The 27,912-nt window shown below is 41.8% G+C and overlaps 1 protein-coding gene across 11 annotated transcripts in view; it reads left to right on the top strand.

The window, feature by feature from the left end:
* The window catches only part of PIAS1 (protein inhibitor of activated STAT 1), a 73,793-nt gene that overhangs the window by 25,071 nt on the left and 20,810 nt on the right, over window positions 1–27,912 (top strand). For 7 of the 11 annotated variants that reach the window (XM_060694749.2, XM_060694748.2, XM_034435482.3 and 4 more), the window contains 2 exons: window positions 18,851–19,295; window positions 27,238–27,322. In XM_060694749.2, coding sequence (XP_060550732.1) covers window positions 18,854–19,295; window positions 27,238–27,322 — 527 coding nt within the window. In that variant the 5' untranslated portion in view covers window positions 18,851–18,853. Of the gene's footprint in view, window positions 1–8,132; window positions 9,688–10,594; window positions 10,678–18,850; window positions 19,296–27,237; window positions 27,323–27,912 lie in introns of those variants that run through there. The other 4 variants (XM_087877918.1, XM_087877915.1, XM_087877916.1 and 1 more) reach the window with 4 other exon arrangements.

The raw sequence follows: 27,912 nt of genomic DNA, 5'->3' as shown, positions 1-27,912 counted from the left end.
TCTTATTTTCTAACCTGTTCTTTCATTTTGGTAGTGCATTGTTTGACTTTTTTTCTTCATTGATTTTGCATCCAGCATATTTAGTTGTAAATGCAGCCGTGCTATTCACCAGTTGGTTTATTTCTTGCAGTGAGTTGATGGTTATATTTGATACTACAGCATTGGCATTTTTAATACTTGTGCTAGCTGTTTCTTTGAAACAACCTTCAATGCTGGCAACTGGGTTATTTTTATGCTGATCTGGATTGCTCAGTTATTATTTATTGGACTAGGTGACCTATAAAATCCCTTCCAACTCTGTTAATCCGCTAATTAATTTGTTTCATTTCCTCTTTTTTTCTGTTTTGTTTTACTTTGTTCTTAGGAGAAGGCAGAGGAGTCCCAATTGCTGCACAACCAATATTTCATGATCAACTGTGCCAATGACATTCTTTCTAAATATAGTTTACATGAAGGTTGTTATGGTTACTCTTGTATTTAAGTGACCTGGGATTCCATAGATAAGTGTGAAAAGCTGCTATAGGAGAGGTGGACCTCTCGATCCATTTGAGCTGAAGGTAGAAGCGAAGTGTCTGCTAGAGAAAGAAGCCTCTTCTTTGTTTCAGTCTTTAGCTCTCCTTTATTTCCTGCAGCAGCCTCAAAAGTGTGATTTTGTTTTGCAGACTAGGTTACTATATGAGCAGTTCTGGAACAGATTCTTCACATCATGGGAAGTGAAAAACTTTTACCATACGAATCTACTACAGCTTTAAGAGAGCATTTGAGATTTTGCCTACAGATTCTGTAAGACTGCTTAGATGGCAAGTATTGGAGGCCAATGTTCTGTCCCCGTCCCCCCACACACACAAACAGCCAGCCAGAGGTTAAAGAAGTACTCACACAAGGTTCGTTATCAGGAACTTGGCAGCAATACGATAACGGTCTGCCAAGTGCTTTACTACAAGAAGAGGGAGTGTTCCTCCACCAGATAACACCAACGAATACACACAGTTTTCAAAACAGTCCAGCTCAAACATGAAACCTTCAGCAGATTTGGCGTTGTACAAAGTGACTAGCCAGAAGTTAGCTTTGTCCATCACAGAGTCTAAATGGCCACCACACTCTCTTATATAGCCTGTGGGGTGTGGTTCAGTGACTCAGCTTAATCCCTGGCACGCCTCCTCATCTGCTGCAAACGTTTATCTCGCCTTCGTTGGCGTGGATCCAGGAACGACTTATCACCCCCATCGCTGTCATCGGAGACACCTGGCTCCTGGTCAACCTCCTCTCCCTCAGCAGACACCTGAGGCATTGCCAGAGAGGAGGGGCCTGGAGAGGGAGGCCTGGCCGGCTCCTCTCCTTCATGTTCGGAGCCTTCTTCCTCCGATAAGATAGGCTCGGAGGACGGAGCCACAAAGCCAAGGGCTTCCCTGCGTTTGCCGCATGGAACATTCTTCCATGACTCCATCATTTTGGGAAAATGCATCTATATTTGTTCTGACCTCCAGTTTGTGATTGATCTCAGTGCTCTGCTTTTAGGCAGCATTTTTCCTGTAGGTGTTTTGCTTCAACTAGCTTTATGATTTATCACATGCCGTACTATGTAACAATATTTTCTCTGTTTAGATTTTTATTTTCTTCTGGGCAACAACAAGGCTGATTCAGTCTGAATAGAAGGAATGCTGGAGCGGTTTATAAGAGCCACCATCTGCTTGCATCCTGGTGCAGTTCAGCCCATTCTGCATAAAACATTATTATTAGGCTGGCATTTATATATCAGTTTTTATCACCCATCTCATGAATGTGACTCTGGGTGGTATATGGTTAAAGCCAAACAATAAAAATACATCTCAGAATAACAATAAAAAGAAGACACATGCATATAGAGAGAAGAGAGAAACATTGTAGAGCCATCTTATGGGCTTCCTGGTCCCAGGAGATGCCTAGGCTTGTTGGAAAAAACATGTTTTATAATCTCTCTGGAAGTCAATAAGGTCAGATCTACTGTAATCTCATCTGGTGTGTGTGTGTGTGTGTGTGTGTGTGTGTGTGATGTTCCAAAGGAAGGTGGTATGAGACAAAAGGCTCACCTCCTGGGACTCTGTAGATGGAACTCCTTAGCATGGGCTCTTCCCGTTGGACCTGACGGAACAGGGAACTGTGAACAGAAAGAGACGGTCTCTTGTAGTGCTTCATTTGGGAGGTGGTCAGCACATGAGTCTCCTGAGCAGTCTCTTGATCCAGGCATGGATGTAACCAGCACAGAACTTAAAGTTGTGCAACAGCCCCTTTAGCCATGAGGGCCACCTGGTCCTCAAGCAGGTGTCATGAGTCCAGAAGTTGCACTGTTTGATTGGAGAGGCTATCTAACCTTTCCAGCATTCCCTGGGAGATTTGCCTAAAAAATAAAGCATGGGCAAGAATAAAATACAATGAAATTTAAAAAGGAGATTTGCAATAAAAAACAGTAAAGGAAGCATGGGGATATATATTAAAATTAAAGACACGCAAAACCTAGAGATACCTGCCACCCCAAAAAAAGAAAAACTAATGAAAAACTGCTGCTTATATGTTTAAATCTATTATGCTGACTAGGGCTAAAGACATAGACAAATTCAACCAATTTATTTATTAAAATTTATATGCCACCCACCTCTCTATGTGCTGCTTACAACAAAATAAAAGCAATATGATAACACTTTGAAACATTAACATTATAAATAATTATAGTAGCTTAATAAGATTTTCCTGAAAAAGAGACATGAGCAAAAACTAGAGGAACATTATTATCTTTAAAAGCATAAACTTCATGGGCTTGTCTGACTTTAGGAATCCGTTTTGCTTCTTGTCTGTGAGGCAGAAGCAACCAGAACCACTCCTGAAGAGTCTGAACTGTAGTTTTATTGCTAGCCAAGAATCTCGCCAGACTTCCTGCATTCCTTTGGGAACAGAAAGATAAGGCTGCAAAGATTCTGGGAGATGTCCAGCTTGTGCCGCACACAGTCATTTAGATTCAAAATTTGGGTCCCTCTTGGCCCCTCCTTCTAGCCTAGCTGGAGAACACCACCAGATGGATTTGTAACCGGCTGATAAACCATACTCAATATATAGTCCTTACTGGAACTAATCAGGGTGGATTTGATTTAAACCAAGTCGATTTAAATCACGATTAAAATCATGATTAAAATCACTAGTAAAAAGGTTTGATTTAATTCAACTCTATTTAAATCATAATTTTTAAAGAGCAACTATCATCTCTGTCCCACAGCAGCTCCTCCTCTGACCCACTGTTGACTCACCAACAGTCCCAATATTGCAGAATATGCAGCCTCATGCTACATAACAGCTGCATTTCACGCTGAATAAACTAAATGATTATTTATTTATTTATTTAATTTGTATACCGCCCTTCTCCCAGAGGGGACTCAGGGCGGTGAACAGCCAAAATTAAAAAAACATACAAATACAAAAGTTAAGATAATTAAAAAAGAATTAAATCATTAGCTTCCCAATTTAAAACCCCCAAATCCATAAAATTTAAAATCCCAATTAAAAACCATTTAGGCTAGGCCGGCTTGGTGGAATAAAAACATCTTCAGGGCTTTATGGAAGGTCCGGAGGTCCGGGATCAATTGTATTCCAGGAGGCAGCTCGTTCCACAGGGCGGGTGCCCCCACAGAGAAGGCTCTCCCCCTGGGGGCCACCAGCCGACATTGCCTGACCGACGGCACCCTGAGGAGGCCCTCTCTGTGCGAGCGAATTGGCCGGTGGGAGGTTATCGGTAGCAGCAGGCGGTCTCACAAATATCCTGGCCCTAAGCCATGGAGCGCTTTAAAGATGAGAACCAACACCTTAAAGCGCACCTGGAAGACCACCGAGAGCCAATGCAGCTTGGGCAGGAGAGGTGTTACGTGGGAGCGCCATGTCGCTCCCATAATCACCCGCACGGCCACATTCTACACCAGCTGGAGCCTCCGGGTGCTCCTCAGGGGGAGCCCCATGTAGAGAGCGTTGCAGTAGTCCAGGCGTGATGTGACCAGGGCATGAGTGACCGTGCACAAGGAGTCCCGATCCAGAAAGGGGCGCAACTGGCGTATCAGGCGAACCTGATAAAAAGCCCCCCTGGCCACAGCCGTCATATGCTCTTCTAAAGACAGCCGTGTGTCCAGGAGGACACCCAAGTTGCGAGCCCCCTCTGTGGGGGTCAGTGACTCGCCCCCAATAGCCAGCGATGGCACCAGCTGGCTATATCGGGACGCAGTATCCACAGCCACTCGGTCTTGGAAGGGTTGAGTTGAAGCCTGTTCCTCCCCATCCAGACCTGCACGGCCTCCAGACACTGGGACATCACTTCGAGGGCATCATTGGGGTGGTCTGGGGTGGAGATGTACAGCTGAGTGTCATCAGCGTACAGATGGCATCGCACCCCAAAACCACGGATGATCTCACCCAGCGGCTTCACATAAATGTTGAACAGGAGCGGCGAGAGGACCAACCCTTGTGGCACCCCGCAAGCAAGGCACCTCAAGGTCAACCTCTGCCCCCCTGCCAACACAGACTGCGACCGGTCAGAGAGATAGGAGAACCACCGCAACACGGTGCCTCCCACCCCCAATCCCTCCAGCCGGCGCAGCATGATACCATGGTCGATGGTATCAAAAGCTGCTGAGAGGTCTAACAGTACCAGAACAGAGGAACAATCCCTGTCCCGAGCCCTCCAGAGATCATCCACCAATGCGACCAATGCCGTCTCCATGCTGTACCCAGGCCTGAAGCCGGACTGGCACGGATCTAGATAGACGGTTTCATCCAGGTACTGTGGGAGCTGTCGCGCAACCACACTCTCCACAACCTTCGCAACAAAGTGAAGGTTGGAGACCGGATGGTAGTTTGCCAAAATGGCCGGGTCCAGAGAAGGCTTCTTGAGGAGGGGCCTCACCACCGCCTCTTTCAAGGCAGGAGGCAAGAAACCCTCTCTCAAAGAAGCATTTATAATCCTCTGGAGCCAGCCTCGTGTTACCTCCCAGGTGGCCAATACCAGCCAGTAGGGGCACGGGTCCAATAAACATGTGGCTGTTTATTTATTTGTTTAATGTATCTTAAATAGAAAACTATCTTTAGATAGATTTTTACTCCAAAAGCATTTTATTAAAATGAATTTCATAAAAATTTAAAAAAAACCCTATTTAAATAAAAAAAAATCTGATTGTTTTGTTTTGTTTTTAATTGATTTTTATCCACCCTGGAACTAATCCACATGGAGGGAGGTGGGCAGTGGGGTACCCCAGGGTTCCGTTTTAGATCTGGGTCTCTTCAGTATCTTCATAAATGACTTAGATGAGGGAATAGAAGGGGAATATCGTATTTTCCGGCATATAAGACGACTTTTTAACACATGAAAATCTTCTCAAAAGTCGGGGGTCATCTTATACGCCGGGTGTCGTTCTCCTGTAACCAGGCAGACCAGCCCAAAAGGCTCTGACGAGCCTTAAATGGCTCTGGCGATCCAAGCTCTGACGATCTGCTAATCAGGCAACGCAGCTGGGATCGCCAGAGCCATGGAGAAGGGAAAAACTTTTCCCCCTCCAGCTTGCTTACCTTAGCTCAGTGGTTTGGGGTCAAACAACCCTTTCACAGGGGTTTTGCAGGTGGTGCAATACAGAAAAACGAGCGCAGCCCTCGCCATCTGGAATGAATGGTGCTGTTGTGGCGGTGGGGGAGGGGGCGGCAGAAGCGGGAAGAAGCGGCGTTTGCGAAGGCTGGAAGCTGTGAGAGTGAAACACTACTTTCATTTGTACGGCAACAGCATTCCGCCTTGGTATATTTGTGTCAGCCAGTGGCACAAGGCAGGCCTCCTCTCCTGCTGCCTGGGACTCAGAGTGGTAAATGGCGTCTGATCCGGAGAGCAGCTGGATTTTGCTCTCTAATCCGGATGCCAGATCAGCCCCCTGCAAACTCTCGTCTCTCGAGGAGCGCTCCCTGAAGCGGGGCTGGAAACTTTGGTTGGACTGCTTGAGAGGAGAGCTTGCAGGGGGGCGATTTGGTGTCTGCAATGGAGAGCAAAATCCGGCTTTTTCTCTCCGCTGTAAGAGCGGCATCAGGATTCCGCCTTGTTATATTTGCGGCACAAGGCAGCCCTCATCTCCTGATGCTTGGGACTCGGAGCGATAAATAGTGACTGGTCCGGGGAGCAGCTGGATTTTGCTCTCCATTGTGGACGCCAGATCAGCCCCCTGCAAGATCTCGTCTCTCGAGGAGCGCTCCCTGAAGCGGGGCTGGAAACTTTGGTTGGACTGCTTGAGAAGAGAGCTTGCAGGGGGGCGATCTGGTGTCTGCAATGGAGAGCGGCATCCGGCTTTTTCTGTCCGCTGTAAGAGCGCTGTAAGAGCGGCAGCCCTCATCTCCTAATGCTTGGGACTCGGAGCGGTAAATGGTGACTGGTCTGGGGAGCAGCTGGATTTTGCTCTCCATTGCGGATGCCAGATCAGCCCCCTGCAAGATCTCATCTTTCGAGGAGCCCGACCAAAATTTCCAGCCCCGCTTCAGGGAGTGCTCCTCGAAAGATGAGATCTTGCAGGGGGCTGATCTGGCATCCGCAATGGAGAGCAAAATCCAGCTGCTCCCCGGACCAGTCACATTTATCGCTTTGAGTCCCAAGCAGCAGGAAACCAAGGCTGCCTTGCGCCGCAAACATACCAAGGCAGAATCCTGATGCTGCACTTTCAGCAGAGAGATGAGGGCTGCCTTGGCCATCGGCTGGCGCAAATATACCAAGGCGAATGTTCATGCCGCACAAGTTCAAGTAGTGCTTCGCTCCCACACTTCTTCCGGCCCTCAGTCTCTCAGGGAGATGCTTGACTTCCTCTCAGCCCCAAGACACTGGCTGGCCCATGAGATGAGAGAGAGAGAGAATGCGAGAGAAAGAGAGAGAATCAGAATGAGACAGAGAGAGAAAGAGACAAAGAATGAAAGAGAGAGAAAGACAGAATGAAAGAGAATGAGAGAAAGAGAGAGTGAGAGAGAGAGAATGAGAGACAGAGAAAGAGACAGAATCAAAGAGAATCAAAGAATCAGAGAGAGAATGAGAGAGAGAGAGAGAAAATGAAAGAGAATCAGAATGAGAGAATCAGAATGAGAGGGAGAGAGTGGGGAGAGAGAGAAAGAAGGGGAGAGAGAGAGAATGAGAGAGAAAGAGGGGGAGGGAGAAAGAGAAAGAGGGGGAGGGAGAAAGAGAAAGAGGGGGAGGGAGAAAGAGAGAAAGAGTGGGGGAGAGAGAAAGGGGGACAGAAAGAGAATGAGAGAGAGTGGGGGGAGAGAAAGGGGGAGAGAGAAAGAGAGAGTGGGAGAAAGAGAAGGGGGAGAAAGAAAGAGAAAGAATGGGAGAGAGAGAAAGAGAATGAGAAAGAGGGGGGAGAAAGAGAATGAGAAAGTGGGAGAGAAAGAAAGAGAAAGGGAGAGAGAGAGAGAAAGCGAAAATGAGAGAGAGAGAAAGAGAGAATGAGAAAGAGTGGGAGACAGAGAGAGAGACAGAGAGGAGGGAGAGTGCCTGAAGGACCCCATCCCGTACTGGGAGTCCAGGTGCTTCAGCAAGCGGCGCGCTGGATTCGTATTAGTGGTCCGCGAAATTTAAAATTATGAAGGTGGTGGTCCCTGAGGTCCAAAAGGTTGGGGACCCCTGACCTAAGACCATTGGAAAACACATATTTTTGATGGGTTTAGGAATAACTTTATCGTTGGGGGTCACCACAACATGAGGAACTGTATTAAAGGGTCGCGGCATTAGGAAGGTTGAGAACCACTGCCTTAGCTGCTTGCCTTGCTTCGCTTGCCTGGATCCATTCCATCAGCAAGCAACTCCCTGCCTGCAACCAAGCAGGCAGGGAGTTGTGGACTTCAACTCCCAGAATTCCTCAGCCAGCAAAACAAAGCTGGCTGAGGAATTCTGGGAGTTGAAGTCTACAAGTCTTAAAGTTCCATTGGGTAAGTTTTTTTCCCCTTTGGGATCTTTAAAAAAAAATAGTTAATTGGGGGTTTTTTTAGTTGTTCTTTTTTAGACCTAGCCATTTAAAGTTTAGGAAGTTTTAAATTTAGCTTTCATATAAAAATAAAAATAAAATAAAATAAAATAATATTTGTGCAGCTTTCTGAGATTTAGTGTGTTTTTGTAGTGTTTCACTCTAACTACACAAACACAAAATCTCACAAAGCTGTATGTGGAATTTTGTGTGTGTAAAGTGTGAAAGTTGGGTTTTGGGGCTTTTTATGGCTGTGTGAGGTTCCTGCTTGTTTCAGGGGCCATTTTGGGTCTAGCACAGCTGCTTTTTCATTGTGGGTGAGCCAGTTGATGTTTTTTTAATTTTTATTTGGTGTGCGTTGGAAGAGGGGTAGTCTTATACGGCGAGTATAGCCCAAACCCTATATTTTAACAGGAAAATTTGGGGGTCGTCTTATACGCCCAGTCGTCTTATACGCCGGAAAATACGGTATATCAAACCTGTAGATGACACTAAACTGGCAGAAATAGCCAACACCCCAGAAGATAAGCTCAGGATCGAAAAGAATCTTGACAGACTTGAACACTGGGCCTTATTTAACAAAGTAAATTGAATGTAAAGAAAAGTAAGATTTTATACTTAGGCAGGAAAAACCAAATGTACAAGTACAGATTAGGTGAAACCTGACTCCAAAACAGTAACTCTTGAGAGAGATCTTGGAGTCCTAGCGGACAATCATTGAAATATGAGCCAGCAGTGTGCGGCAGCAGCCAAAAAAGTGAATGCAATCCTAGGTTGCATTAACAGAAGGATAGAATCAAAATCACATGAAGTATTAGTACCGCTTTACAAAGCCTGAGCATTCTACACTGGTAATACTGCTTCCAATTTTGGTCACCACAATATAAAAAAGATGTGGAGCCACTGGAAAAAGTGCAGAAAAGAGCACCAAAGATGCTCTTTAGGGCTGGAGGCTAACATTGATGAAGAAGAGTTGCAGGAATTGGGTATGTCTAGTCTAATCAAAAGAAGCACTAAGGGAGACGTGATAGTAGTGTTCCAATATTTGAGGGACTACCACAAAGACAAGGGGGTCAACTTACGTTCCAAAGCACCAGAAGGCAAGACAAGAAACAGTGAAACTAATCAAGGAGAGAAGCAACCTAGAACTAAGGAGAAATTTCCTGATTCTGAGATCAATTGAACAGTGGAACGAGTTGCCTCCAGAAGTTCTGGGTGCTCCAACACTGGAGGTTTTTAAGAACAGATTGGATAGCAATTTGTTTGAAATGGTATAAGGACTCCAGCTTGAGCAGGGGCTTGGACTAGAAGACCTCCAAGGTACCTTCCAACTCTGTTATTCTGTGTTCTGTGTTCTATTCCATTGTCCTACTGTGGGACATGGACCATGGAGTCCTTATGATGGAAACATATTTTCTACCTATTGCAGCTTCTCCAACCCCAGTGCTACTGTAACGTGTCTATACTTGATGCATACAGTAGTGTGTGGGGGTTTTTGTTTCCTATTCTAAACTGCTTTGGGGACCTCAAAATACGGTTACAGGACCAAGTAATTGGTGTGGTTTGATATTCCTGATCTGATGTACCTTATAAAGTCCCCACTTTTATCTGCTTGATTCTGATTAGTTCTTCACAGTTTTATGGAACACTTCCTGGATTGTTTGGGTTGAGTAGAATTTCCATTTGCTGAAAGGTAATTATATTTTAGTTACAAACAACATTTAATTGTTTTAGTTTGCTTTAATGATATGTGTTATTTTTCTTTTGTATTTTTATTTAAATATTTTATATGTTACCTAATGTAATTTTTTCTGAGTAGGATGGCCACATAAACTTTCCAAAAGTTTAACTTAATTTTCAATTCAATTTTATTTTATTACAACCTTTAGCTAGCAGATAAAAGGGGAAAAAAGACAAATAGATAAACAACAAATAAGCATATATAGCAATCAGTTTAGGGGCAGCTTGCTAGGTACTTGATATTAAATAACAGAATTTCACAGCATTGTATAGCAATAACACTCAGACTTATATACCGCTTCATAGTGTTTTACAGCACTCTCTAAGTCAGGGGTATCAAACTCAATTTCATTGAGGGCCACATAAAGGTTGTGTTTGACCTGGGGTGAAGGGGCGTGGCCAGGGTGGGCATGGCCAGCTTGAGGTCACTCCTGTTGGCGCCTGTGGTGGCCCGAGCACTCTGCCAGTGAAAACAGGCTCCCGAGCTCCATTTTCAGCTGCCACGTCCTCCTGCAACTCTTTTCCAGTGAAAACAGAGCTCAGGAGGTGGACTGGCAGAAGCACCGCGGGCTGGTCCTTCGCTGTTTCCAGGGCGGCCCCACAGACCAGATCTAAGTACCCCGTGGGTCAGATGCGGCCCCTGGCGCCTTGAGTTTGACTCTCCTGCTCTAAGCGGTTTACAGAATCAGCATATGTTGTGTGGAAGACCTTATCAGGAAGCAGAAATTCAGTGTGGAAGGTATCGGATAGACCAGGGATTGGTGCTAAAAGAGCAGAAACAGATTTTGGCACAATATTGTACAAAACCTATACAGTAACAGAAGCAATGTGATTGATTCTACTTTTTCCTTGGTGCACAGACAGGGATTATGAGCCACAGGGAGATGCAATATCTGCTCTGTGAAATGCTGACAGGAGGGCATTATAGTGATCACCAGTAAAGGTAATTTGAATGAGTCAGTGAATCAAGGTAGGGAACTATGCCTCCCTAATTAATTGCTTATGCAAGAACTGGACACTGTCCAAACTAGATTGTCACCCATTTTCAAGCAATTGTTGACCAATCAACAATTTGCCTGAGTCCAACTTTGATGTTGGACTGGGAGATGCCACATTTTTCCAAGTATCATTTAAAACACAGTGGAGCAACCCAGTGGTCTGATTGATGAATTTAAGCCTATAATTAAATGTTACTAGCCAAGCTTTTGTTTTCCCTATAATCAGCCTTGCTTAAGAGCCACATTTGAGATGCATTTGGAAGTGCAAAATAAAGAATTAGGAAGTGGTTCCCAAGAATTAAAGAAATGATGACTAAAACTAGAATACAGACCAAGACTGGTGGCTGCCAGAAATAGTGATATAAAGAATAGGTGTAGTCCAAAATGTTGTCTAAGACTTTGCCTGGGAAAGTTTCATGCTGTGAGTAGATACCTACCGTATTACCTTGAGTAGTGATACTATAGAATTGCTGTGGTAATTCTTTGGGCTACCTAATCAGCATGAGTGCCCCTTCCAGCATTGACTTGGAAAATAATTCCAAAATACTTGAAACATTGGTTTTATTTTTTTCCTGAGTTTCCAGATCTCAAAGGATAGATTTTTCTTCCATGCTCTTCCTAGAGTAGTATTAGAATTAGCTTTGTATTGCCTTTAGCTAATGCAATCCTAAATTGCATTAATAGAGGGATACAATCAAGATCAAGTGATGTACTAATACCAGTATAAAAAGCCACACCTAGAATACTGCATCCAGTTTTGGTCACTACACTATAAAAAAGATGTTGAGGCTCTAGAAAGAGTGCAGAAAAGAGCAACCAGGATGAATGGGGACTGGAAGCTAAAACATAGGATGGACAGATGCAGGAACTGAGCATGATTAGTCTAGTAAAGGACCAGGGAAGACATGAAAGCAGTCTTCCAATATTTGAGGGGCTGCCAGATAAAGGAAGGGGTCAAGCTATTTTCCAAAGCACCCGAAGGTCAGACAGGGAATAATGGATGGAAACTGACCAAGGAGAGATTCTACCTGGAAATAAGGAGAAATTTTCTGACGGTGAATACAACCAACCAATGGAAGAGAGGTTGCCTTCAGAAGTTGTGGGAGCTTCATTACTGGAGGCTTTCAAGAAGAGACTGGTGTAGGGTCTCCTGCTTGGGCGGGGGATTGGACTAGATGACCTACCAGGTCCCTTCCAACTCTGTTAATCTGTATCTGTATTAAGGAAGTAAGCAGTAGATACATTTTAAATGAATAAATGAGAGAACTAAATGAAGCAGTTTGAGGCAGTGGGTAAAGGCACCAGGCTAGAAACTGAGAGACTGAGTTCTAGTTCTGCTTTAGGCTCTAAGAGAGCTGAGTGACCTTGGGGCCAGTCATTTTCAGCCTGTGGAAGGAGACCATGGCAAACCATATCTGAAAACTTGCCAAGAAAACTGTGGGAATGAATCCAGGCAGTCATCAGAGTTAACACAGACTTGAAGGCAGAAAAATAAAAATAAAAAATGAAACAGATGGAAATCATCAGATACTTTGCCGTCCATCTCCATTTGGCTTCATCTGCCAAGAAGGTGAAACTTGTCCAGAGCAGACAAAGACAGCAGAAGAAGTGATGTGATTCTGCAGCTGAATAATGCAATGAGTCCAACACAGAATTGTGTATTGCAGGTAAACAGGAAATGCTTATGGGATAATTTTTACTTTAGAAGGTGCTGACAGCATGCAACAAGTAATATTGCAACTAGCTGAAAGGATTAATTAGTATAATTGACAGTTTTAATAGTCTGCCTCCTTTCTTCCTTCCCTCCAATTTGTTTGCTTCAGTATACAAAACATTTTCTTATGACTCATTGAATAAAATGAGGCTCCTTAAAAACAACAGCTCTGCTGACAGTAGAAATTCCTATTCATAATCAGTGATGTCCTGATAGGTGGGACATGACTGCAAAAATGCCTGGAGTTAAATCTCAGGTGGGACTGAAAGTTGACATTTTCTCTAAGAGCTCGAGCCTAGAATTGTGCAGTGCTTTAAATTCAGCGGCAAGACAGTACTTTGGAGCATACAATTATGCACATGTCTGTGGCTCCTTATAGCAGGCATTTTTTTTGAATTTTCATGAGAAAAAAGACATCTTTGGTTTAAGGAAAAATTTGTATTCTTATATATGTACAACGATCCTGGATTTATTATCCAAGTTCATTTACATATATTTTTTGAAAAACTGACTGATATCTACCTTGCATTCCAGGCTAATGTACATCAGTTCTTAGGTAGGAAAAACTAGACATACAGGTACAAGGTAGGTGATGCCTGGCTCGTACCATATATAATCTATACCAAGATTAAGCATAAGCCAGCAGTGTATTGCAGTTGTCAAATAATGGCCTATATCAACAGAGGTTTAATGTTGAGCTTACGAAAAAAGATAGTTTTGCTCTATGCTGCACTGGTCAGATTTCATGCGGAATACGGTGTCCAGTTTTGATTGCCACAATACAACAAGGATGCTAAGAAACAAGAAAGAGTCAAGAGAAGAGCAGGAAAGAGAGCAAAGTCTTGGAAGCTACTTCCTACATAGAGTAGAGCAGGCAGGGGAGCTTTACAGAGGATGATCCAAGCTCAAAATAAAGACGAATTTTTGAATGTGAGAACTAGTCAGCAGTGTTTTAATCTGCCTTCTAGACTCGTGGGGGTGGGGGTGGGGCCTGCATTTGTGGATGGTTTCATGGAAAGATTGAACAGCAACATGTTTGGGGTGTTTGTAGGATTCTTGCCCTGGGCAGGGATGTTTGGCTAGAAGATTTTCATGTCACTTCCAGTCCTATGATTTTATTATTATTATTTATTTTATTTTATTTTATTAAATTTCTATACCGCCCTTCTCCTGAAGGACTCAGGGCGGTGTACAGCCAGATAGTATAAAAATTAAAAACAATTTAAAACAATTAAATCAATTGGCCGAAAATTCTAATAAAACAACCCATTAAAATAGTAAAAATATTATTATTATTTAGGCCAGCCCTGCTTGTTGGAATAGTAATGTTTTTAGGGCGCGACAAAAGGTATGCAGGTCGGGAATCCTACGAATCTCCGGGGGCAGCTCATTCCAGAGGGAGCGTACCAATCGATGGGAGGCTATCGGTGGCAGAAGGTGGTCTCGTAGATACCCAGGGCCCATGCCATGGAGCGCTTTAAAGGTGGCAACCAACACCTTGAATCGCACCCGGAAGACCATCGGGAGCCAGTGCAGCTCATGCAGGAGCGGTGTTACATGGGAGCGCCGAGTTGCTCCCATAATTACCTGCGCAGCCGCATTCTGGATCAGTTGGAGTCTCCGGGTGCTCTTCAAGGGGAGCCCCATGTAGAGAGCGTTACAATAGTCCAGATGGGCAGTGATGAGGGCGTGAGTGACTGTGCGTAAGGAGTCCTGATCCAGAAAGGGACGCAACTGGTAAATCATGCGAACCTGATAAAAAGCCCCCCTGGCCACAGCCATCATATGGTCTTCTAAGGACAGCTGCGAGTCCAGGAGGACACCCAAGTTGCGAGCCCTCTCTGAGGAGGTCAAGATTTCACCCCCAATAGTATGATTTTATGATTCATACAAGATTTTCACTACAAATAATGAGGGAAATAGAAGAAGCTATAAATCATATGAATCTCTTATTTTGTATTCTATACATGCAAAATATTAAGAATTTCCAATGGTGATATTTAAGGGTAGAAACTTGATAGAATTTGCAATTTCTGTCTTGGGCGGTTAATACTAGGGTTGTTTTTTTTCCTTTCAGTTTGCAGTATACATTATCTTTAGTGCCTGAAAAAAGTGCATAGAGGCTTTTTCATTTCCTAAGATGAATGTTGCATTTTTGAACAATAACTTGTAAATAGCTAAGATTTGCTTAAGCAGGGCATTTTAGTGTGGACGACATCCACAAACATTTCACTACTGACAATACAAGTAGTTCTCAATTTAAAACCACAATTGAGTCCAGAATCTCAGCCACTGAGCAGAGCAGTCATTAGGTGAGATATGACATGATGCTCAGTTTGATTATTTGTGGTCTTTAGGGGCTTATAAAAAAAGCTACCTGAAGGACTCCCCTCCATTCGCAGAAGGGCATGGCAGGATGTCAGCACTCCTTTGTGTGCACAAGGGACTTCCTTTGGCAGGTGCAGAGAGCTCAAATAATCAGGATCTGAGCTCTGTTTTTCCACCCCACCAAAGGAGTACAGACACAGACAGACAGACACACAGAGGCAGCTTCTTTCAGGGAGGAGAGGGTTGCAACTTGCACCTTTCCTGCTGGCTTCTCAATTTACTTTTTGGGGAAGCTGCCGGAGAAGATTGCATAATCACAGGGCACTTGGCAGGAAGTTGTAAATTGAAACAGGTTGCCAAGCATCCAAGTTGTGATCATGTGACTGGGAGGGCAGGAAATTTTACGACAGCCAAAATGCTTTATATGGGCTATTAAGCACCCTTTCGGAGGCCATTGTAATGGTCATTAAAAGACAGGTCATAAGTTGAAGATGCAAAAGTTTTAGAGATCATTAAAGCATCTAGGGTCTCGACCAAATATGTGAAAACAACATATATTTTAATAAACTAAAACTAAACTAAACTAAACTAAACTAAACTGAACTGAACTGAACTGAACTGAACTGAACTAAACTGAACTAATAGAATATACTGCCATTTCTCCATTTTAAGTAACTCAGATCGTTTAACATTAAGTAAGATGGCTTAAAAACATGATTGTCAATAGATGATTCAAAGGATAATAACTCTACTTTATCAGTGATTCCCCTTCCCCAAAGTTTACCTGCTATTTTCAGTCAGAGATTGTGCCACGGGGTCAATTTGTCAAGGGTTGAACTCATCTGTGCTCTGCCCCCTTCTGTGCCGATATTACAGCAGAACTGAGCATCTTCGAGAGACCTCAATTGTGAGATCCAGGGAGTTGCATAATAACTTTCTAATTGTGTCCGTAGTGGTTTCTTTTTCTTTATCACTTGTATTCCACAGAGAAGTTGGAAGTCAAACGTGATTTCGCTTAGTGGTAAAGCTAAACATAAAAAATTATTTCATAATATGCTGTCTGTAATTTGGATGAAGGATCTAGAGATATGCCTTCCCAGAACAATGTCTTAATATTTTATTAATCTGTTTAAAACAATTTAAAAGTTATTGAAGTAATGACACTTTGAAGTAAATCAAGGTGTCATTACTTCAATAGCTTTTAAATCGCGAAATAAGGTTCGTCAAATAAGGTTCCTTTTTACAGCATTTACATTTCAATAAACCCATCAGATTTTTAGCTATTTAAGAGAATAGGTTCTGGCACAGGTTAATTTTTCTGTAGTTCTAGAAAAAAAAATACGGTTATAAATTTTTTGAAAAATTTAAAAGCATGAAATAAAATAGTAAGAAAAAAGTAAAAAGAAACTTTTATAAATTAGCCCTCCATAAAATGGGTTCAGAGGTTCAAATTCCTCGGCATTGTAAGCAAAGACCTGTGAGTTCAAGCAGATGAAATCAGTGATGAAATCTAAATTTTTTTCCTATGGATTCTGTGGGCGTGGCTTGGTGGGGTCATGTGACTGGGGGGGTCAAAAGACAAACTCACTTTAACAATGGTAGCGCAGCAGACTAAAGCACTGTTATTAACATCAGCTGCCTGCAATTACTGCAAGTTCAAATCTCACCAGGCTCAAGGTTGACTCAGCCTTCCATCCTTTCTAAAGTAGGTAAAATGAGGACCCAGATTGTGGGGGCAATAAACTGACTTTGTATAAATATACAAAAGTATGAAGGCTATTGCTTAACGCATTGTAAGCTGCCCTGAGTCTTCGGAGAAGGGCGGCATATAAATCAAATAAAAAAACAACAACAATGTCCTGCCGGAGCAGGGGATTGGACTAGATGACCTCCAGGTCCCTTCTAGTCCTGGATTGGTTGCTGTGCTCTTTTCAAGGTATCCTCTGAAGCTGCATCTAGTGCCAGGTTTGTGGTCCTTCCTTCCTCTCCTTTTTCCCTCCCTCCCTCCCTCCCTCTTTCTTTCTTTCTTTCTTTCTTTCTTTCTTTCTTTCTTTCTTTCTTTCTTTCTTTCTCTTTTTCTTTCTTTCTTTCTTTCTTTCTTTCTTTCTTTCTTTCTTTCTTTCTTTCTTTCTTTCTTTCTTTCTTTCCTTCCTTCCTTCCTTCCTTCCTTCCTTCCTTCCTTCCTTCCTTCCTTCCTTCCTTGCACCCCCATCCCCACTCCCGATTTTTGGCCTAGCAGGCTTCAGGGAAGCCTTTTGAGAGCAAAAACGGACTTCCCCCAATAGGTAGCAAAAAATGTTTTAAAAAGTAAAAAAAAAGTTCAGAGGCTCAGCACAGCTGATTGTTGGAACCTTTTTTTTACTTTATTAAAGCATTTATTGCCTTACCTATTACCTATTGCCCGAATGGGTAGTAAAAAAATGCTAAAAGAAAGTAAAAAAAAAAAGTTCAGACGATCAGCTGTGCCGTGCCATCGTTGGAACTTTTTTTTTTACTTTTTAAAGCATTTTTACTACCAGTTCGGTGAATCAGGCACATTTGTTACCACCGGTTCGGACGAATCGGCCAGAACCGGTAGCATTTCACCCCTGGATGAAATGCTCCTCAGTCTCTCGATTTGGTGAGTGACTCTTTAGGGAAGAGCATCGCTCAGCACTCACCTCTGCTGCAGCTTTACTCTTTTTTTGATGGGCTGTATAGACAGGATACTGCATGTGATCTTAAGAGAAAATAAAGCGGCACTGTAAATTATTTAATGACATATGGTATGGTAAACAATGGAATTGCAGTAGATAATTTCATTTCATTTCCTTACTTGGTTTCCCCTTTTTGTGTCTGTGACTTTCAAGTGAATTTTTGACTCCTGGTTGACTAGTCCCTGTAGTTTTCCTGGCAAGGTTTTTCAGAAGTGGCTTGCCATTGCTTGCTTCCTAGGGCTGAGAGTGAGGGACTGGCCCAAGGTCACTCAACTGGTTTCCTGCCTAAGGCAAGACTGCAAGTCAAGGTCTCTACTACAGTCACTTTCACATTTCTATCTAACTGCAGAGACTGCATTTTTGTCTCTACTATCATTTAACAACAAGTAATCCTCAATTTATGACTGTAATTGAGCCCAGAATTTGGGTCTTAAGTTGTGACAGTTATAAAGTGGGTTACCATGTGACTGCACCCAATTTTACAACTTTTTTTGTGGCAGTTGTAAAGCAAACACCATGGGTGTTAAGCAAACTCATTGTTCACTTTGGGGTGACTTTTGCTGGAACCCGGAAGTAAACATCAGTTTCCAGCAGAAACAATCATAAATTGTGGTCACATGACTACAGGGTTCTGCAAACAGCCATAAATTCAGTTTGGTTGCCTTCGGCTTGTAAGTCTCATTTTTAGGTTCCTTGTAATTTCAGACACTTGCTAAGCGCCCGGTTGTAAGATGATTGTATCTGATTGTCTTAATTGCTTTCTTGTCTTCTAGTAAATCTTTAACCTAATTAATTTTGTTAACTTTCACAGAGGATATCCTAAGAGGATATTAAATATTTTCTTATTCTGCCCTATGTACTCTGGAAATGATGTGATTTGGGATGTATTGCCAGATTCTTAGGCTCTTACTTCATATATTTTTGTTCCAGACTGAATAACATATTGCTTATTTGTGTAAGAGAAGCATCGGGGGTTTTGCTTAATTTTATTCTATAATTTTCCCTGCACAATAATCAGTGGTTGACAGATTTTGGCAGAGTTGCAGGCATGCCACTCATTTGATGTTGAAAGGACCTTCCTCTCAAATGTTGCCCATAATAACATGTATTATTTCTGAAATGTATTATGAGAGGAAGAGAAAACATGCTCCTTAATCAAGTTCTGAACTCACAATTGGGAAGGGTTTTCCCCCCCAATACAGAACAACAACAGCAGCAGCAATAATAATAATGAGAAGATGGTGATGATGATGAATGTATGTTTGGTTGAGCAAAGTTATGCTTTGCTTGACTCTCTCTAGAGTTAACTCTCTACTCTCTCATGTTCACAGACAGCTCTGATTGAATAACTGTTGTCTTGCCTTTTTGTTTGTCTTCAAGCAAATGGTGATGAGCCTCCGAGTCTCTGAGCTGCAGGTGCTTTTGGGTTACGCAGGAAGAAACAAGCACGGCCGCAAACACGAACTCCTAACTAAAGCACTTCATTTGCTCAAGGCTGGCTGCAGTCCTGCCGTCCAAATGAAAATCAAAGAACTTTACAGGAGGCGGTTCCCGCAAAAAATAATAACCTCTGCAGACTTGTCCATCCCAAGCGTCCACTCAACGTCCATGTCCTCCCCTTTGTCATCCTCTACCATTCCACAACTTGCTTTCGATGGCCACCCGGCAACCTCGCCGTTACTTCCCGTTTCTCTCCTGGGACCTAAACATGAACTGGACCTGCCCCATCTGACCTCAGCACTCCACCCAGTCCATCCAGACATAAAGCTTCAGAAGTTGCCATTTTATGACTTGTTGGATGAACTGATAAAACCAACCAGTCTAGGTAAGGGAATAATATTGTCACTTTTATAAATGCAATCATTATATGCATGAGGATGTAAGTAATACACTTAAGGATCTCATACTTTTCTTCCTTGACAACTCCCAATTTACAGATTGAAAGCCTTTGGTTACCTCCAGTTTGGATGGAACGATTTCTTGACTTTTAAAGATGGACTGGGGTGTGGGTGCTATATATTTATTGAAAGAAATTTAGACGGAGTGAACATGATACGAATACAAACAAATATGGCCAGAATATGTAATTGTAAACTGTTGAATTATTCTTCAGTAGAAAACAATTTGACTAGAGATTATTTTATTAAATAAGTTATTGGACCATCAATGTAGAATGCTTCTTACTAATGAAAAAAAGTCTAAGACTTAACCTACAAATTTTAAACATGTACTTTGGAATTCCAGAAATTTTTTGTTAACAATGTGGCACTTTTGTTTTGCTAATGCAAGCAATCAAAATGACAAAATTTTGAAAGACTTTAAATGCTTGAAACTTAATTTATTTCGCACTATGGAAATTACCAGTTCACCAGAATGCTTTATTAGCCATCTTGTTACACACACAAAAATTGGGCTAACTAGCTCAAGAAGGGAGGAAAATCTGTTTATAGACTTTACTAATTTTAAGACCATTTTCGTTAATGTGTTTTCTCTTAATTTTGAACTAATATGTAAAGATGCTGAAATAAGAGATTTCTATTACTTTTTCCTAAATGCATTAGACTAAAATTTGGTTGGAAACTATAGGGATTGTAGTCCAGTGTGTCCAGAACCACAAGACTTGAGAAATTATGAATACTTTATTTGTTGATTATGGTAGTCAGTGAGCAGGCATATGACAAACAGTACAAAAACACTAGTAAAACCACAAATAATCAACTAAAGAGTGTGAGGAATACAGAAGCTAACTAAAATATATTACTGGCCAGAGCCTAAAATCAAATAAAATTATTGATACTGTAGTATAGCCATAAAATAAAGTGAAATGTCACTTACAGTTGAGAGCACTTTTAGTCATACGTATTTAGCTATAAACAAAAAAAAAAGAAGAGATGTTTGATCATTAAAAAGGTTGCAAAATGAGACAATTGGCAATCTAGAAGATGCTAAAAGTTTTATAGATGGTCCGATGTGCCAAATGTGAGCTGAGGGCAGAATCTCTTACCTGCAGAACCAAATGTAGCTGTTGGGTATCATTTCAGGAGTCTAACAGAAGAAGTTATATTATATAAACTTTGGGAGAGGTGGGACATTTGTTATTATTATACATGTTCCATGTTTTGAAATGTCTGAGAGCCACCTGCCTTATATGAAGGAATCCAACTGACCTATCCATTGTCCTGTGGCTTTCTGGGTGTCTCAGGAGGATTACCGTATATTGATGTGAAGCTTTTCAGATCCTGAAAGAATCTGTGTCTCCAATGTTGCAAATCATTAACCAATTTCATGTATATTTGTGTAATATTCAGCTCTCTAACTATTTCCTTTTCAATTAGGAAGAGGAGATAAATTGAGCTTTTCAATCTCTAATGAATTCTGGTCAGAAGCACAGAGTAAGGTAATAATGTACTCCAAATAATTCCTGTCCAAGAGAACTTTCCAAAGTCCTAACCCAGCCTTTAATGGCTTTCTTGAAAGAGATTACTTACCAGCTCTGCTTCAGACAAACGGTGCAGCTCTACAGCAGCACCAATGCACACTTGAAATGATGTTTCTTAAAAAACAGAAGTGCAGATAAATGTTTTTGAGAATTAACATGCCTTGGGGTATGTTAAAATGCAGTGGTACCATAGTTAATTGTTCAAGGCTAATTGTTAAATCCTGTTAATGTATTAGGTTAACTCAAAAGCTATCTGTTGAAGTCTCTTTTGTGTTTGGAGTATGCTCACATTTTTTTTAATGTGTGTTCAGACTCTAAAGGGCTGATGCAAATTCCAGTTACTTGTGACTTTTCCTGTTTGGATGACGGCCAGCCCTGCTGAGTCTCTGGCTTTTTTCTTTTCTCTCTCAGGGCCCTAATAGACATTTGGGTTTCCACACTTACAATTTTGCTATCGTTTTGAGGGCTTGTTGAAGAGACTCAGAACTGGCTTTCTGCCCCTTGAGAAGTAGATGTCCTCTTGCTATTACTCTTGAGATACAGACGTTCTTTGGTCGATGGAAATAAATTCATGGACAAGAATTTTTTTCTTAAACTATACAGTTGCAGTTGTTAATGATTTGAGAGTTTTATTTTAAATGTGTTCTTAAGATCAGCAAAATAATTTTGTCAGTGTCTTATAAGATCACGAAGAACAAGTTAAGTCTCTGGCTGTGACTATGAATAAATTCATAGTTTATAAATGAAATGTACAGTGGGGACACACTTTTATTTTAATTTGAAATATTGAGCTGATCCTTCTGCAGTTTTTGATGCCTTTCAATAGTGAAACAAGATAATGCCTTATGAATAAAAAAAAATGGACCATTTCATCCTTTAGTATTGTAAAATGTCATGGGATTAATTCCCTGCTAATCCCGGATTCAGATTTTATCTATAATAATTTTCAGCCTCAAATTGTCCTCTGTCCCCCCCACTGAGCCAGCCTGAAATGAAAAATCAAAAGAAACCAAGTTCTAAGATATTATTTGAAAGGAGGATCAAAATGAAGGAATATAAAGTTGGTTTGTTTTGTGACTGCAAGATGGGCAGCATATAATATATAAATATTTTATCAAGGTTAAAACAAATGCGTTGTTTTCTCTGGAATCCCTTAATAGACTTTTGCTGACATAGGGACTGAAATAAGGAGGCTTGAAGTATTTGTTTATAGATAAGAGGCAGGAAACGGAAGAAGACATTTGTTGCATTTTAAGAGAAGATCTTAAATTACTAAAATAGTTTACACTTGTGATTAGGGGAAAGTCATTTCTTTATATATTTCTTTTCTTTTTCTTTACTAATGTATGGTCTTCTTTCTTTTCTATTCTTTCTTTTTTTCTTTTTTGCACCTTCTGTGAAACTTTATGCACCAAATTCAAATGTTTGGATTTGAGAAGCCAAAGTAATTATAAAAATGCAATTCATTACAGGTGCATGTGGGCACGGACATGCACACACGGACATGCACACAGGTTTCAAGTCTAGGTGACACCAAAACCAGGTCAGCTGGATTGATGAATACACAAATAATTTTGTGAAGCTGAAAAGGATATTTCATGTTAGATTAGAAAGCTAAGTAGACACATGCTTTTGAGTCAGGTTTGCTTATCCTGGCTCAACTCGTTGCCTCCAAGATCAGAAATGTTTTGCGTTCTGTTCTTTGCAGTTGAATACATTTTGGAATGAAAAATCTAGATTCAAATTGGGAAAAACAACGTTGCTTTGCATAAAAGTTATGAGAAAGCTTACCAGGGATAGCTGAAATACAACTGTAGGACAAAAGTGCATTGTTGATACTGCACTTATATAAACCTCCTAGTCGTGGGGGGGAAGGAACCTGAGCTGCATTTCATTGTACAACTCCCCCCCCCAGTTCTTCTGCCATCCCCCCATTTTTCCTCACAGGGCCACCTGCTGGGAATGAAAAATCCCCTTTCTCAGAAGTCTGAATTACTTGCAACTGAAGGATTTAGGCTGAAGGCTGCAGGTTCTGGAGAGCTGGTGGAAACACCTTTAAGAGGCCTTCAGCTCCGAATGCTGCTGGGGTGGGCCTTAGGGCAGAGGGCCCCAATCCCTGTCATGCCAGAAACCAGGCTGCGCAAACAAGCAAAGCCCCATCCACAGGATGCAGGCAGCATGCAAAACTACACCACCACCACCCCGGTCTGTGGATAAACCTCTCCATGGAACCAGTCCCTGGTGCCCAACTGCCTTAGGGTGAATGGAAGGGAATGCTTCTGACAGGATTCAATCCTGCTCTGAGTAAACGTATTGTTTTCTCTAGCCCAGGCATTTCAAACTCAATTTCATTGAGGGCTGCATCAGGGTTGTATTTGACCTCAGGGGGCCGGGGTGGGTGTGGCCAGGGTGGGCGTGGCCAGCTCAACATCACTCATGTTGGGGGGCGCCTGTGGTGGCCCGAGCACTCTGCCAGTGAAAACAGGCTCCTGAGCTCCATTTTCAGCTGCAATGGCCTGCAACGCTCTGCCAGCGAAAATGGAGGCATCGCGGGCCAGTCCTTCGCTGTTTCCAGGGTGGCACCGCAGGCCAGATCTAAGCAGCCTGTGGGGGCAGATCTGGCCCCCGGGCCTTGAGTTTGACACCCCTGCTCTAGCCAATCCATGCTTTGAGACCCACTAAAATCCGTGACCTGTTCTTTGAAATGCAAAGAGTATTTCATTTTATTAAACTATAAACAATTGGCAAACTTTTAATGTATTAGCAGGCAAATTGTAGCTTTTCTTAACCTATGTAGCAATTTACTAAGAGAATTTTAAAAAAATAAACATTTCCAAAGGTGTAATTTCCAGAAATGCAAAAAATTTAGTTGAAAGGACTTGCTGCTTGCTTCCCTATTAAATATGGAGCTCCAGAAATACAGTAATGCTAGAGTGACTTGTTTGCATGAAGTCTCTTTAGTGTTCAATATCTTGAATTTTAGAACTAAAATTCAAATTAGACTTAAGCTTATAGTTTACACTCTGGCAGAGGGTTTTCACTTTCTTTTGTTCTGAGATTACTTATCCTTACTTTTATGGAACTGCATAGATTTTTTTTCTATCTTTCCCCCAGTTTCTCTGCTACTTCTGTCCTGGTTCACTCTAAGAGTCTAAAGGGAACCAGCCAGAAAGGAATGGCCATGGCTTTATGATAGGTACTTAAAATACAGAGATTTAGTTGGCCATAAAAATTATTTTTAAAATTGTCCTTAATGTTATGAGATAAGGCCGATAACCATGTGTTTTCCAAATATTCCTAAATCCCGCATCCATTTTGCAGGAGCAAGTCCTCTGTCCCTGGGTAAGAAGGAATTGAGTGGCAAAAAAGTTTGCAAAAATGCTATAGCTTGGGATAAATTAAGAAATTTCCATATGTCTGCATTTTTCCATGACTCTGCTCAACTTCATTGCAATCACAAGGGCAGACTAAAATCTAAATAACGAATCCTTGTCTTCCTAGACAGGGGTCTGCAACCTTAAACACTCAAAGAGCCATTTGGACTTGTTTCCCACAGAAAAGAAAACACCAGGAGCCACAAAACATGGGTGGGCGTGGCCAACTTGACGTCACTCACTTCCACCAGTCACATGACACCCCCCCTAGCCACGCCTACCCAGCCGGTCATTAGGACAGAGAACCAGTTGTTAAAAAACACTGGGAACCACAAAAAAATCTCTCTCTCTCTCTCTCTCTCTCCCCCCCCTCTCTCTGTGTATCTCTCTGCATCTGCTCCAGCCGCTTCTCCATCTCCCGCGGTCGTCCTTATCTTTTCAGGCCAGGCGAGGAGTGACTGGGAGGGGAGGGCGAGGGGCGGGGCGGGGCCAGCCAGTGGTGGAATCACCCGACAGGGAGTCACAGCAGAGGGCCCAAAGAGCCACATGCAGCTCCAGAATTGCAGGTTGCTGACATCTGTCCTAGACTATTGATGTGGTTATGAGGGACAAATGGAAATTAACAAATTTCACTTGTCTTTGTAGAAGTAAAAGTTAACAGAGGGCTCTCCTTGTTGAGTATTGTAAGTCTGATAAAGCTAGCAAGTGTTATTGGCTATTACTAGTTATCACAACTTAGCAGTACTGGTGGTATTCCACAGACTGTGTATGTATATTTAGTTAATAAAGTGCAGCAAGATGGAGATCAAGCAGTGTTAGAAAATTATGGTAAGATACAGTAGTGCTTTCTTGGATTAATGTAATATCTCTTCCGTTAATAAATGTCCCATAATGTAACTGTATAAAGCAAAAATGCTTCCTCATTTTATTGTACCGTGAAATACTCCAGCAAATAGCGATTTTGCGATACAATTTATCTTGAGTTATTGCAATAAGCTCTTAATTATTTAGCAATGGCCAATTTGCAAGGAAAGATTGAAAGTGCTCTCAGTGAATAAACAGAATGGAAGAGCTACTGGAACTGGGTTGGGGAGCTTGCTGGGAGAGGACCCTGCATGTTCACCCAGGACTATGTGAAAACATTTCTGAATGGTTAACTGGATTTCTTTTTCCAATTCAGAAAGGAATATGTTACCAGAGGAGGAGAATTTCGGTGATATATTTAGCCTCTGGGGGGCAGGGAGGGGGGGGAAGGGTGGGTCATTAAATGCTTGTTTTAACTGAAGGTAATGGAACTGTTAATATAATATCTGTAAATTACCGTAAGAGGATACTTGAGTTGTTTGCTCTCAAAGTTTATATTATATGCAGATTTCAAACATTGCTCTGTACAGTTTTAATTGCATCTCTTAATCATAAACTGCTCTAATCGTAACTGTATATGTTTTATAAAAATATCCACAAGCCTCTCATAAATACAGGAGACATATATATTTGTCTTTATCACAAGCGTCTGTTTTAATGCCTCCAAAAGCAGAGCCCACAGCAGGCGTGCAAAGTCTGCAGCCCTGGAAGCTAGTAATGAGGCCCCATAAGAACCCCCAAATAAAGGAAGTTACATTATACATTAACTATATTATATGTTTTATATGTGGCCCAAGACCATTCCTCTTCATTTTTTAATGTGGCCCAGGCAAGCCAAAAGTTTGGACACACCTGGTCTAACGGATGGTGCTGGCCCACCAGCAGAGAGAGGTTAACTTTTTCAGACTGGTCTTGAGGCATAGGTGCAGATTTTCAGTCATAGGTACCTTACAGGATAATTACAGACAGGCATTCTTTCTCTTTCTCTTTTATTATATTTGACTTGTCTCCCAACAATTCAGCATGCTTACTTCCTCTAAAGGTAGAAACCTCCCAAATAATCTGCAGTGTTAAAGAATATGTGTCCCGTCTCCCCCCCCCCAACCTCCCCCCCAACCCCCCCCCCCAAGGATTTCTCATGCATTTTTCAAAGAGGAATGGTTTCGGTACAGTATCCAAGTCCTGACTACCTTCCACATTTGATCTATAATAATTTTTAGTGATACGTTTGTCTTACTTTCCTTTTCCTATTAAAGTCAGAATACTTTGTTTTGTTTTTGCTTCTTTCCAATAACGCAGCTTGTTAACCTAGTTTGGCTGAAATTCTGCTGCCTCACAAGCTGTATGCTGGGTTTAGAAACATGATGAGTTTTGCAAATCTTAGAAGAAACCTCTTTCTATCCACCTCCTTGGTCGAAGCTATCAGAGCAAGAGAAAGTATATGCTGAGCTCCTCTTTCTTGCATTTCAATTAAAATATCCTCTTATTAGTTGGTAGAACATAATCCCCTTTGGCTCTGCTAATTCTTCCTTGTTTTGTTCTACAAGCATTTGTTTTATGTTATGAGAAGAGATAATTTGTATTTAATGACTCACATTTAATCAAATGACTTGAGACTTTAGGATGTAAATCAGATCTTTGTGAATGAGTTTCTGCACTCTCAGTCATGCAGGAAATGTATACAGTGCAATAATATGCCACACGTTGAAGCTTAATGCTTAAAATACGGATTCTCCCTCACAATTACTCCGAACTCTGTTGTCAATCAGAACATTTTACTTTGTGTTCTTCATCAGTCTTTTTTTTTAATGGCTCAGTGTGTCAGGTTTTAGTCCAGTTATATTTTCTGTTTCTAAAGTAATTTTCGAAATCAACCTCCAGTTTTTTTCCAAGGTAAGTCTATATCCTGTGAAAAGTATCAACCCTTAGGACAGTGTTTCCCAGCCCAATCTTAAAGCTGCCATGGTTGGAAACACTGCCCTAGAAGACAACCTAAGGTTGGGTTGATGCTAACTTTCCTAAAACGATGGCGGAATTGTCTACATAAAGAAAAATAATCATGTTCACTTAATCTCTTGACTTCTCTTTAGCATCAGATAATAGCCAGAGATTTCGGGAAACCTGCTTTGCATTTGCCCTGACTCCACAGCAAGTGCAACAGATCAGCAGTTCCATGTAAGTGGTCATCCCCCTGTTTTAGTGCAATGCTTCTGATTTGCAAAATGTGGTAAACTTTTTAAGAGGTGTGTTTATAATTGTAGGGCAGGACTTTTTTTAGGTTGTAACATTCCTAATGAGGATGAGGTGGTCTTGGGTTATGATAGAGGTGCAGTGCAAAGCTTTAATATTTAATGTGGCTTTGTGGAATGAGCAAAGGAATAGAGATTTGGAGATGGAGCTAGATGGGAGGGATTGGAAATAGAATATGCATAGCATCATTCTGATATGACAGGAATTTGGAGAATAAGTTAATTTGAAGACTCCGGTTCTGAATTGTTGGAAATTTGAAGTTAACGGGAGCCCTTTCTGAGGATGTGTTCCTCAACATAAGCTGAAGAATACTGAGAAATGGTTGCAGAACATCCCATTTGAAAAGGAAGCCATTCATAATAGAGTTGTTTTGGGCGCAGAGAACGGGCTTAGCCCAGCTGCTGATAAATAGGAACAGATGAAGCATTAAGGTCCCTTGGAAGTAAAAAGATTAAGAAATACATGTCAGAGTAACCGAATAGCAGAGTTGGAAGGGACATTGGAGGTCATCTAGT

The sequence above is a fragment of the Pantherophis guttatus genome, chromosome 13, assembly GCF_059756535.1.
Source record: "Pantherophis guttatus breed Tessera chromosome 13, ASM5975653v1, whole genome shotgun sequence".
In the NCBI taxonomy this organism is placed as follows: domain Eukaryota; kingdom Metazoa; phylum Chordata; class Lepidosauria; order Squamata; family Colubridae; genus Pantherophis; species Pantherophis guttatus.
The sequence above is the reverse complement of the archived record's forward strand: the minus strand, read 5'-3'. Positions and strand labels throughout refer to the sequence as shown.